Source organism: Bos taurus, chromosome 2 (assembly GCF_002263795.3).
Source record: "Bos taurus isolate L1 Dominette 01449 registration number 42190680 breed Hereford chromosome 2, ARS-UCD2.0, whole genome shotgun sequence".
Lineage (NCBI taxonomy): Eukaryota > Metazoa > Chordata > Mammalia > Artiodactyla > Bovidae > Bos > Bos taurus.
The window spans coordinates 6116446-6129989 of record NC_037329.1 but is presented as its reverse complement, the minus strand read 5'-3'; the positions used below and the strand labels follow the sequence as shown (position 1 = coordinate 6129989).

The window sequence follows — 13544 nt, the reverse complement described above, 5'->3', positions numbered from 1 at the left end:
GGGCACAGGCTTGGCAGTAGTTGTGGCACATGGGCTTCGCTGCCCCACAGCATGTGGGATCTTCCTGGACCAGGAATCCAACCCACATCTCCTGCATTGGCAGATGGATTCTCTACCACTGAGCCACCAGGGAAGGCCTGTTTTCTATTCTTTTAAAACCATATATATTTAAAAAATTAGAATCATACATGTATATTATAGTCTTCTGCTTTTAAAAATTAACTATGAATTCTAGAGACTTGGAAGAATCTTCTAATCTCTGCAAATTTTTTATTTATTTTAGACTGTAATATCTTAAATGTTTGGTGTCATTTCTTTAGCTAAATGCTAATTACAGGTAAGATTATATGATATTACAAGGTCGACTTATAACAGTCTTGAAAATATTTTCAATAAATAGAAATATTGTAGGAAATTATTAGTTCAAATAACAAATATGTGAGTGCACAGTCTGTTTTTAAGCAATATTTTTGTTATTTACAGCCTGAGTTTTTTCATTGTTTTGCTATGGATATATAACCATTTGACCAGTAATTTAAAAAATGAACATATGAACATTTTCTCATGTTACTAAATATTTTTAAAGTTATTTTCATATAATGAATTACCCTATAACTTAATTGCTTAAAATGGCAAACATATATTTATTTCACAGTTTCTGTGGATCAGGAATCTGGATACAGCTTAGATGAGTACCTCTGCTTCAAAGTCTCTCAAAATCAAGTTGTCGGTTGGGGCTATAGTCTTATCTGAAGGCTTACCTGGGGGAGAGTTCTTTAGAAGAATAGGTTTATAAAATAAATTGTTCCATAATTAGGCAATTTATTTGAATTAGCACGTCATGAAATGTGAAAGGAAAGCACTGTCATATAGCAAGATCCCTGAAATTAGAATCAAAAGATATGGATGTTACAACAGGCATTGCATTTGATTTATCATACAGTATCATCAAGGTCACATGCTTCCCAAGGTAGGATAGTTAAGCTGCTTACTTACAGAGTTATACATCAATGTGTTTTGTAAAATGAGGAAAAACAATCCCTTTCTGTTGTATAAATTCACTTATAAGATACCAGGAAAAAAAGAAAAGAGAAAATGCAAGTGAAATAATGCTCAACAGAAATAGTAGAGATAGATGGGTAATTTACTCTGAAAAGCTCCAGATACTTGGTTATCATTTGTAACTTAGGACTATACATACTCTGTTGCTAAGAGTATTGGACTTTTATTTAAAATATCTAAACTTAAATTATTTACATCAATTATGGACGCCCCTCACTGTGCTAGGCATATTAAGAGTGAGATACAGAGATGAACAATTACTTATTGCCCATCTTATTTCACAGAGAATTTAAGAAGGCTGTTTGTCTGCCTTCAAGAGTCTAGCACACTTATAAACAAGCAGAATGAGAAAAGTACAGTGACAAAGATAACTATGTTATGGAAACTACCTGATAGAGTACTATCAGGTAGTGAGAAGGCCTTTACACTAGAAGTGTACTTGGGATGGACACTTAAGAATGGGTCTATCTGGAGGATTTCCCTGGCTGTCCAGTGGTTTGGACTCTGTGCTGTCACTGCCAAAGGTGCAGGTTCAGTCTGTGGGTGGGGAACTAAGATCCCACAAGCCACAAAAGACCTATATATAGAAAACTATAAAACACTGATGAAAGAAATCAAAGGTGACACAAATAGATGGAGAAATATACCATGTCCATGGATTGGAAGAATCAATATAGTGAAAATGAGTATACTACCCAAAGCAATCTATAGAGTCAATGCAATCCCTATCAAGCTACCAACGGCATTTTTCACAGAGCTAGAACAAATAATTTCACAATTTGTATGGAAATACAAAAAACCTCGAATAGCCAAAGCAATCTTGAGAAAGAAGAATGGAACTGGAGGAATCAACCTACCTGACTTCAGGCTCTACTACAAAGCCACAGTCATCAAGACAGTATGGTACTGGCACAAAGACATAAATATAGATCAATGGAACAAAATAGAAAGCCCAGAAATAAATCCACACACCTATGGACACCTTATCTTTGACAAAGGAGGCAAGAATATACAATGGAGAAAAGACAACCTCTTTAACAAGTGGTGCTGGGAAAATTGGTCAGCCACCTGTAAAAGAATGAAACTAGAACACTTTCTAACACCATACACAAAAATAAACTCAAAATGGATTAAAGATCTAAACATAAGACCAGAAACTATAAAAATCCTAGAGGAAAACGCAGGCAAAACACTCTCCGACATAAATCACAGCAGGATCCTCTATACCCACCTCCCAGAGTAATGGAAATAAAAGCAAAAATAAACAAATGGGACCTAATTAAACTTAAATGCTTTTGCACAATGAAGGAAACTATAAGCAAGGTGAAAAGACAGCCTTCAGAATGGGGGGGAAATAATAGCAAATGAAGCAACTGACAAAGAATTAATCTAAAAAATATACAAGCAGCTCCTGCAGCTCAATTCCAGAAAAATAAACGACCCAATTTTTGGCCCCCAAAAATGGGCCAAAGAACTAAATAGACATTTCTCCAAAGAAGACTTACAGATGGCTAACAAACACATGAAAAAGATGCTCAATATCACTCATTATCAGAGAAATGCAAATCAAAACCACAATGAGGTACCATCTCATGCTGGTCAGAATGGCTGCTATCTAAAAGTCTACAAGGATAAATGCTGGAGAGGGTGCATAGAAAAGGAAACCCTCTTAACATTGTTGGTGGGAATGAAAACTAGTACAGCCATTATGGAGAACAGTGTGGAGATTCCTTAAAAAACTGGAAATAGGACTGCCATACAACCCAGCAATCCCACTGCTGGGCATACACACTGAGGAAACCAGAATTGAAAGAGACACATGTACCCCAATGTTCATCACAGCGCTGTTTATAATAGCCAGGACATGGAAGCAACCTAGATGTCCACAGGCAGATGAATGGATAAGAAAGCTGTGGTACATATACACAATGGAATACTACTCAGCTATTAAAAAGAATGCATTTGAATCAGTTCTAATGAGGTGGATGAAACTGGAGCCTATTATAGAGAGTGAAGTAAGTCAGGAAGAAAAACACCAATACAGAATATTAATGCATATCCATGGAATTTAGAAAGATGGTAATGAGGACCCTATATGCAAGATAGCAAAAGAGTCACAGATGTAAAGAACAGACTTTTGGACTCTGTGGGAAATGGCAAGGGTGGGATGATTTGAGAGAATAGCATTGAAACATGTATATTATCATATGTGAAACAGATTGCCAGTCCAGGTTCGATGCATGAGACAGGGTGCTCAGGGCTGGTGCACTGGGATGACCCTAAGGGATGAGATGGGGAGGGAGGTGGAGGGGGGTTCAGGATGGGGAACACATGTACACCCATGGCTGATTCATGTGAATGTATGGCAAAAACCACCACAATATTGTAAAGTAATTAGCCTCCAATTAAAATAAATAAATTAAAAAAAAGAAAGTTGTGGTACATATACACAATAGAATATTACTCAGCTATTTAAAAGAATGCATTTGAATCAGTTCTAATGAGGTGGATGAAACTGGAACCTATTATACAGAGTGAAGTAAGTCAGAAAGAAAAACACCAATACAGTATATTAATGTATATATATGGAATTTAGAAAGATGGTAACAATGACCCTGTATGTGAGATAGCAAAAGAGACACAGATATAAAGAATGGACTTTTGGACTCTGTGGGAGAAGGTAAGGGTGGGATGATTTGAGAGAATAGCATTGAAACATATGTATTACCATATATGAAATAGATGACCAGTCCCAGTTCAGTGCATGAAATAAGGCACTCAAAGCCGGTGCACTGGGACAACCCTGGGGGATGGGATGGGGAGGGAGGGGAGAGGGGGTTCAGGATGGGGGACACATGTATACCCGTGGCTGATTCATGTCAATATATGGCAAAAACCACTACAATATTGTAATTAGCCTGCAATTAAAATATTAATTTTTTAAAAAATCAGTCACTCTGTAAAGAGAAAAGATCCATGTGAATTAGAAGAGGAAAAAATAAGAAAGCCCTTTTAGAACAGAAAACATTTTACAAATGTGATATAGGAGTCTATGGAGTCAGTAATTGGCTTAGTACATAAGAATGAGTGGATCATGATTTTCAGATTGCAGTTTATTGAGGACTGAACATTCATTTTTGTGTTTTGTGTTTTATTAGTTTCATGTTCTGATTTGGGCTCAGATTCTTAATTTCAATTACAAGGTCTAAATAATAATCCAGTTGTAACAAACAACAATATTCTGACATTGTTACCTAGTACCCACCACTCCCCACCTCCATTTAGCAACAGTTGCTTAAGGAACTGGCTTAAGAATTTTACAGAACTTAATTCATGTGTCATTAGTACAGTTGTGCCATTGAGTTAGAACATGATATGCCTGAGAAATGAGTACAGAATATAAAGTTTAAATGTTTTACCATCTTGGTGATTATCTAGATCAGGTATTCTTCAACTAGTTGATCGGGAGCTACCTGTCATTTTCTACAGGGGTTTAGATTATAGGGCTGGAGACTGAAGTTCAATATTTATAGTCGTAAATAGGCATGGTGAGGTGAAGCAGACTTGTACCCAGAACAAAGCCTGTTTCCTGTCGTCACCTGGAGGACCTGGTAATTGACACCTGACATAGTTCGGTCACCTGATAACTCTTTTAATATCCCAAAGGACTGTCAGCATTCTTGGGTTATAATTCTCTTTCCTAATTGTAATTCTGAAAACATGACCCTATATGTGAGACAGCAAAAGAGACACAGATATTGTCTTTCTTATCCATTTGTCTAAAGCACTTAAAATAGTTAATAATTTGATTTTAGTAGATTTAGGAGACAATCTAAGAGAGAGAAGGGAAAGAAATCTTACTGAACACCTTCCCTATTCCAAGGCAGTTCTAGATGCTTTAAGTGTAGAAGCGCACGTAATTTTTATGAAGAACATCCGAGGGAGATTCCCACTTTACAGAAAAAGACACCACACGGCTCTACTCAGGTTTATTAGACTCTCAGATATCATCCTTCCACTTCTCAATGTTGTTTTTTCTGCCTCCCCATTGAGAAGAGTTGGCCCCACGTGTGACGTCATGAAGAGCCCCTGTGACAGCCTGCTCAAGACCAGCTGCACACAGCCTGTGTTCTGTGTGTCTGAGGACGAAACCAGCTACTCAGTATCCAAGACTGTACGGTAGTGCCCTCTAGGTGACCTTGAGACAGACCAAAATCACATCTGCTAGCTTTTCTAGCCTTTACTTTTTCATGAGAGTATTACATCTGAGTTCGTGTCTGTTTGCCAGTTTAGCTGGTGTCATTGGATCCGGTTAAGAATTTACAGTCAGATTTACCAATACAGAGTCCTCTGCTAACTCTCTGATTTTCATGGACCTCTACAAGAAGGGAAATATACTCTTAGTGTCCATTATTACAGAACAAACAATGACAAACGTGCTGCTAGGAACTTTGTTATTTTTTTAATGAACTTTATATTTTTAAAGAATTGGCATTTCAATTAACTGCATTAAACTTTGTTTTTATTTATTTTTTTTTTAATTTTATTTTATTTTTAAACTTTATAATATTGTATTAGTTTTGCCAAATATCGAAATGAATCCGCCACAGGTATACCCGCGTTCCCCATCCTGAACCCTCCACCCTTCTCCCTCCCCTCCCCTCCCTCTGGGTCGTCCCAGTGCACCAGCCCCAAGCATCCAGTACCGTGCATTGAACCTGGACTGGTGACTCGTTTCATACATGATATTATACATGTTTCAATGCTATTTTCCCAAATCTCCCCACCCTCTCCCTCTCCCACAGAGTCCATAAGACTGATCTATATATCGGTGTCTCTTTTGCTGTCTTGTACACAGGGCTATTGTTTCCATCTTTCTAAAGTCCATATATATGCGTTAGTATACTGCATTGGTGTTTTTCTTTCTGGCTTACTTCACTCTGTATAATAGGTTCCAGTTTCATCCATCTCATTAGAACTGATTCAAATGTATTCTTTTTAATGGCTGAGTAATACTCCATTGTGTATATGTACCACAGCTTTCTTATCCATTCATCTGCTGATGGGCATCTAGGTTGCTTCCATGTCCTGGCTGAAAGACAGTATATTCATTCAGCTTTTAAAGACTACAGTGTGGTTTTTATTATATAGATATTTGCATTAATTCAGGGCTAGGGCCCATTTAAAGCTATAGCTTGAGATATGAAACCTTAAAACCTGTTTAAAGGCTTAGAATATGAAATAAACTCGACAACAGTAATAACCATTTCTGTTAATCTAGTATTTAAGAAAGACTCTCAAGGATTTAGCAGCCTGTTCATTCCCAGAGCAGATTTTGGAAGTTTTTGTGTTTTTTCTTTGATAGAGCTGTGTGTATTGGCTCCACTCATGTTCAAGTTGGGGATTCCCAGGTGGCTCAGACAGTAAAGAGTCTGCCTGCAGTGACCTGCAAGACCTGGGTTCAACCCCTGGGTCAGGAAGATCCCCTGGAGAAGGAAACGGCAACCCACTCCAGTATTCTTGCTGGAAAAATTCCATGAATGGAGGAGCCTGGCAGGCTACAGTCCGTGGGGTCACAAAGAGTTGGACATGACTGAGTGACTTCACTTTCACTTCACTTTCATATTCAAGTTATAGCTTTTTGGTGAACCTTCCCTGACATATTCCCAAGGAGCTTACTCACCAGGCTCAATCTGATGACATTGAATCCAGGATGGAGGGCCACAGCTTCAGGATGAAATATACAGAATGAGCTGCTGTAAACTACATCTTCTATTTGAAGGATGTAAGATCCTCTAGAGAAGAGCAGTGTTCTTGCCTGGAGAATCCCATGGGCAGAGGAGCCTGGTGGGCTACAGTCCATAGGGTTTCAAACAGTAGGACATGACTGAACGACTAACATTACATTACATTAGCATGGAGGGAACCAAGTAAAAGGGGCTTTCTTTTCTTTACATGTGACTCTGATGTATGTGTGTGTGTATATGTATAAGTGTTGGGATTTGGGGAAGGAATGGTGGGGGAAAAGACATCTTTGTATTTTATTTTTGCTGGCAGTGGCATGAATAAATGGCCACTTCACATATTGGGACAAAGATAATGCTAAAGATCCTTTCTGGGCATTTGCACTAATTATAGCCTGAATGAGCTGTCATCTCATTCTCACTCTATCTCCCTTTGATTTTATTTTGTTAAGTACATTTTGAAAGCACTTATATTGATGGATATTGGTCCTGAAGACACAGAAACTCATTAAATACTGGCTAGATGGTTGAAGAATGTTCTCATTGACAACTCTTTATGTATCTTAAAATGTTAAACTATAGTATAAAAGAAATTGATATTCAGTATTTTTGAAAAGTGTATTTTAAAAAACATTTCATACTTATACTTCTATATCAGCCAGTGACAAGACAGCCAAAAAACTTTTCTTTGCTAACATCCAGCATTAAATATATCATACCTTTAACTGATAGCTGTGGTAACTTTCTAACCTGCCAGATGAATAATACAGTCTAAGAATTAACTTAGGAGAGCTCATCCTAAGGCCAATCCTTAGAAGGCCAATCATATCTGCCCAACTATTGGCATGCATTAATAGTGAACACTGTTGAAACTATTGCTTCATTATGAATCAACTGTCTTATTAGAGGAGACTGAAATTATATAAAGCTTATTCTTCAGTGACATACAGGTTGGGATTTCATTGCCTTTAAGGTAATTTTATTCACATTTCTTTATTCACATCTGTAATTTTATTTATTTTTGTTCATGACACACAGCTTGGGGGATCTCAGTTCCCCAACCAGGGACTGAATCCAGGCCACAGTGGTGAAAGCACCAAATCTTAGCACTACCAGAGACCAACAGAGAGGGCTTCCCTGGTGGCTCAGTGATAAAGAATCCACCTGCAATGCAGGAGACAAGAGTTCGATCCCTGGGTTGGGAAGATCCCCTGGAGAAGGAAATGGCAGCCTATTCCAGTATTCTTGCCTGGGAAATCTCATGGATAGAGGAGCCGGGAGGGCCACAGTACACAGTCACAGAGTTGGACGTGACTTAGCAACCAAACAACAGCAAGACCACCAGGAAACTCTCTGTTTTTGCCTTTTCTCATGTCTGTCAAGTGTTTGAACAGCTGTTACCATGAACAGAAGTAGCATAAACTTTTTGTTTTCAGCTCCAATTTTCCTTTCAGGATCACTCTTCCAGAAAACCACAGAATTACAATCTGATGAACAAAGATATGGGATTACCAATCCTGTTCTATCAGGGCAAGTACATCTTTTCTAAGCATGTGACGATAAGAAATTCCATTATACAGTTACTGGACCAGTTGATTAACCAATGACATGAATGTATCAGTGTCATTTTATCCAAGAGAGGCCCTGAAGACCAGAGTTGACGGCTAGTCCTACATAGTGGTCTCTGGGAGCCTGGGAAGCTCTGAGTTATAATGTCCCTGCTGCTGGAGACCAGATCAGACACTAGGCCAGTGACCAGAGAGTAACAGGAGAGCCTCGGAAGGAGCTGTATTGGTCTTTGTCAGAATTAACTTCAAAGCTAGAGGTGGGGAGGGAGGCTCTGTAAATTCAAGAGGGGGAGGATGTTTAACACTTAAAACCTATAAGTGTTAAACACTAAAAAATTATAAGATAAAGTATTATTGGAGCAACTGTTATTCTCAGAAGAACCTGTAATTAGGAATGGGAGCTCACACTGGCAACTGTGACCTCTCTGGGTCAGTTTCCTCTGCAAGTGGAAATATCCAGGCCTGTCTGCTTTTTGGTGCTATTAGTTGGAAAGAAGCAGATGGTAAACATGATATAAATTAATAAACTGAAGTGATAACTATAGAATATTCTATCCATGATAGAAGCAGTGTCGCGAAACCTAGTTGGTGGCATAAATATTTTATCACTTAGATATTTTGCAGTCCTGTAGATAATCAAGATAATGTACTCAAACTAAAGACTGTACTGTAGGGAATGGTGTATCACTAATCCATTTCTTTAGAAAGGCTGTCTATCCCTCTTCCCACTCCACTCCCATTAGCTACAAGTTCAGGAACAATACTGTTTAGGACAAAGGACCATCATATCCAATTTGTAAACTGATTTCTCTTTTATCGACATGATTTCAAATCAAAGCGTTTGACATTTCCATCAAGATATAAAACATTTCCGTAACCTATACATTTCTTTCATGCCTCCTTCCAAGCAGTCCTTACCAACTCCCACTCAAAAGAACTGCTCTTATGATTTCCATTCATAGGATTAGTACTGTTCATTCATATAAATATGACCAATCTTTTGTATCTGACCCAACATATTTCTGAGATTCATCCATGTTGCTGCATGGATTGTACTGACAAGTGGTATTCCATTTTATGGATATCCCAGTTTACTCATCCATTCACCTATTGATAGACATTTGTTTTCAGCTTTCAGTATTATGAATAAAGCTGCTATGAACATTGGAATAAAGGTTTTTTGCAGACATGTTTGCATTTGTCATAAATAAATGCCTAGAAATAAAATGGTGAGTTCAGTTCTTTCAAGTGGTTGTACTGTTTTCCACTCACACCACAATATATGCATTCCACATCCTCACCAGCACTAGGCATTGCTAGGTTTTTAAATTTTAGAAGTCCTAATGAGTGTATAATGGTGGTATTGTTCTGAAAACAGCTTTTTAATTTTTACTTTACATACAGCAAAGCTGACATTATTTTGGTGAGCAGTTCTATGAGTTTTGATATATGTATAGATTCATATACCACTATGACAATCAGGATACTTAACAGTTCTCAGTTCAGTTGCTCAGTTATGTCTGACTCTTTGCGACTGCATGCACTGCAGCATGCTAGGCTTCCCTGTCCATCACCAACTCCTGGAGCCTGCCCAAACTCATGTCTATCGAGTTGGTGATGCCATCCAACCATCTCATCCTCTGTCATCCCCTTCTCTTCCCGCCTTCAATCTTTCCCAGCATCAGGGTCTTTTCAGAGGAGTCAGTTCTTTGCATCAGGTGGCCATAGTATTGGAGTTTCAGCTTCAGCATCAGTCCTTCCAATGAATTTTTAGGACTGATTTCCTTTAAGATGGACTGGATGGATCTTCTTGCTGTCCAACAGACTCTGTAGTGTTCTCCAACACCACAGTTCAAAAGCATCAATTCAACTCTCAGCTTTCTATATGGTCCAACTCTCACATCCATACATGACTACTGGAAAACCATAACTTTGACTAGATGGACCTTTGTTGGCAAAGTAATGTCTCTTCTCTTTAATACACTATCTAGGTTTGTCACAGCTTTTCTTCCAAGGAGCAAGTGTTTTAATTTCATGCCGGCAGTCACCATCTGCAGTGATTTTGGAGCCCAAGAAAATAAAGTCTGTCACTGTTTCCATTGTTTCCCCATCTATTTGCCATGAAGTGACGGGACCAGATACCATGATCTTCATTGTTTGAATGTTGAGTTTTAAGCCAGCTTTTTCACTCTCCTCTTTCACTTTCATCTTTGCTTTCTGCCATAAGGTGGTGTCATCTGCATATCTGAGGTTATTGATCTTCCAGCATCTTGTTTCCAGCTTGTGCTTCATCTAGCCCAGCATTTCTCATGATGTACTCTGCATATAAGTTAAGTAAGCATAACAGTTCTAACACCCCCAAAAAGTTCCCTTTTGCTGCCTCTTTGTAGTCACATTCTCCTCTTACCCTGACCCCCAAAGACCACATCTGTTGTCTGTTCCTATAGTTTTGCCTTTTCCAGAATCATGCACTATGCAATAAATAAAATCATGCAACATAAAACCTTTTAAGACTGGGATCTTTCAATCAGCATAATGCCTTTAAGAGTCATCCATATTGGTATCAGTACCTTTGCTACTTTCAATTTTTGGCAGTCGTGGATAAAGTGTGATAAATAACTACATAAAGCCCTTTATGTGAACACAAATTTCATTTCTCTAAATACCTAGGTGTGTTGAAATCCCTTATGATTATACAGTGGAAGTGAGAATAGATTTAAGGGCCTAGATCTGATAGATAGAGTGCCTGATGAACTATGGATGAGGTTCGTGACATTGTACAGGAGACAGGGATCAAGACCATCCCCATGGAAAAGAAATGCAAAAAAGCAAAATGGCTGTCTGGGGAGGCCTTACAAATAGCTGTGAAAAGAAGAGAAGCAAAAAGCAAAGGAGAAAAGGAAAGATATAAACATCTGAATGCAGAGTTCCAAAGAATAGCAAGAAAAGATAAGAAAGCCTTCTTCAGTGATCAATGCAAAGAAATAGAGGAAAACAACAGAATGGGAAAGACTAGGGATCTCTTCAAGAAAATGAGATACCAAATGAATATTTCATGCAAAGATGGGCTCGATAAAGGACAGAAATGGTATGGACCTAACAGAAGCAGAAGATATTAAGAAGAGATGGCAAGAATACACAGAAGAACTGTACAAAAAAGATCTTCATGACCCAGATAATCATGATGGTGTGATCACTGACCTAGAGCCAGACATCCTGGAATATGAAGTCAAGTGGGCCTTAGAAAGCATCACTATGAACAAAGCTAGTGGAGGTGATGGAATTCCAGTTGAGCTGTTCCAAATCCTAAAAGATGATGCTGTGAAAGTGCTGCACTCAACATGCCAGCAAATTTGGAAAACTCAGCAGTGGCCAAAGGACTGGAAAAGGTCAGTTTTCATTCCAATCCCAAAGAAAGGCAATGCCAAAGAATGCTCAAACTACTGCACAATTGCACTCATCTCACACGCTAGTAAAGTAATGCTCAAAATTCTCCAAGCCAGGCTTCAGCAATATGTGAACCGTGAACTTCCTGATGTTCAAGCTGGTGTTAGAAAAGGCAGAGGAACCAGAGATCAAATTGCCAACATCTGCTGGATCATGGAAAAAGCAAGAGAATTCCAGAAGAACATCTATTTCTGCTTTATTGACTATGCCAAAGCCTTTGACTGTGTGGATCACAATAAACTGTGGGAAATTCTGAAAGAGATGGGAATACCAGACCACCTGATCTGGTATTAAAAAATTTGTACGCAGGTCAGGAAGCAACAGTTATAACTGGACATAACAACAGACTGGTTCCAAATAGGAAAATGAGTTCGTCAAGTCTGTATATTGTCACCCTGTTTATTTAACTTACATGCAGAGTACATCATGAGAAATGCTGGACTGGAAGAAACACAAGCTGGAATCAAGATTTCCGGGAGAAATATCAATAACCTCAGATATGCAGATGACACCACCCTTATGGCAGAAAGTGAAGAGGAACTAAAGAGCCTCTTGATGAAAGTGAAAGTGGAGAGTGAAAAAGTGGGCTTAAAGCTCAACATTCAGAAAACGAAGATCATGGCATCCGGTCCCATCGCTTCATGGGAAATAGATGGGAAAACAGTGGAAACAGTGTCAGACTTTATTTTTGGGGGGCCCCAAAATCACTACAGATGGTGACTGCAGCCATGAAATTAAAAGACGCTTACTTCTTGGAAGGAAAGTTATGACCAACCTAGATAGCGTATTCAAAAGCAGAGACATGGTCCCGGGTGGGTCCGCGCGTAAGCAAGACCCGAGCAGCAGGCGGCGCCGACACCCAGGTATCCCACAAGTTAATAAAAAAAAAAAAAAAAACGAAAAAACAAAAGCAGAGACATTACTTTGCCAACAAAGGTCCATCTAGTCAAGGCTATGGTTTTTCCTGTGGTCATGTATGGATGTGAGAGTTGGACTGTGAAGAAGGCTGAGCGCCGAAGAATTGATGCTTTTGAACTGTGGTGTTGGAGAAGACTCTTGAGAGTCCCTTGGACTGCAAGGAGATCCAACCAGTCCATTCTGAAGGAGATCAGCCCTGGGATTTCTTTGGAAGGAATGATGCTAAAGCTGAAACTCCAGTACTTTGGCCACCTCATGCGAAGAGTTGACTCATTGGAAAAGACTCTGATGCTGGGAGGGATTGGGGGCAAGAAGAGAAGGTGACGACAGGATGAGATGGCTGGATGGCATCACTGACTCAATGGACGTGAGTTTCAGTGAACTCCGGGAGTTGGTGATGGACAGGGAGGCCTGGCGTGCTGCGATTCATGGGGTCGCAAAGAGTTGGACACGACTGAGCAACTGATCTGATCTGTTACATGATAAGTAGTTGTTCCAACTTTATAAGAAAATGCTAAGCTGTTTCCCAGAGTAGCTGTGCCATTTTGCATTCCCACTAGCAATTATGAAAGTTTCAATTGCTCTGCATACTTACCAGCAGTTGGTATTGCATATTTTTAATTTTACCCATTTTAATAGATGTACAGATGTATCATACCATGGTTTTCATTCTTCAAATGGCCAGTATTGTTGAGCATGTACTGGTAGGCTGCAGTCCATGGGGTCGCAAAGAGTCGGACACGACTGAGCAACTTCACTTTCATTTCATGTACTTACTTGCCATCCATAGATGATGTCTTGCATG

At 39.0% G+C, this 13544-nt stretch overlaps 2 protein-coding genes across 6 annotated transcripts in view; one reads left to right on the top strand and one right to left on the bottom strand.

Moving 5' to 3' along the window:
* HIBCH (3-hydroxyisobutyryl-CoA hydrolase) overlaps nt 1-13544 on the bottom strand; it is a 155475-nt gene that overhangs the window by 6356 nt on the left and 135575 nt on the right. Inside the window, exon 14 of one of the 2 annotated variants that reach the window (XR_003030586.2) lies at nt 762-881. Coding sequence is in view for 1 of the 2 variants with exons in the window: in XM_059877750.1 (XP_059733733.1) it covers nt 6835-6914 (80 nt within the window). In the remaining variant the exon portion in view is untranslated. Of the gene's footprint in view, nt 1-761; nt 882-3976; nt 6915-13544 lie in introns of those variants that run through there. The other variant, XM_059877750.1, reaches the window with a different exon arrangement.
* Nucleotides 1-13544, top strand: part of C2H2orf88 (chromosome 2 C2orf88 homolog) — an 80898-nt gene that overhangs the window by 48361 nt on the left and 18993 nt on the right.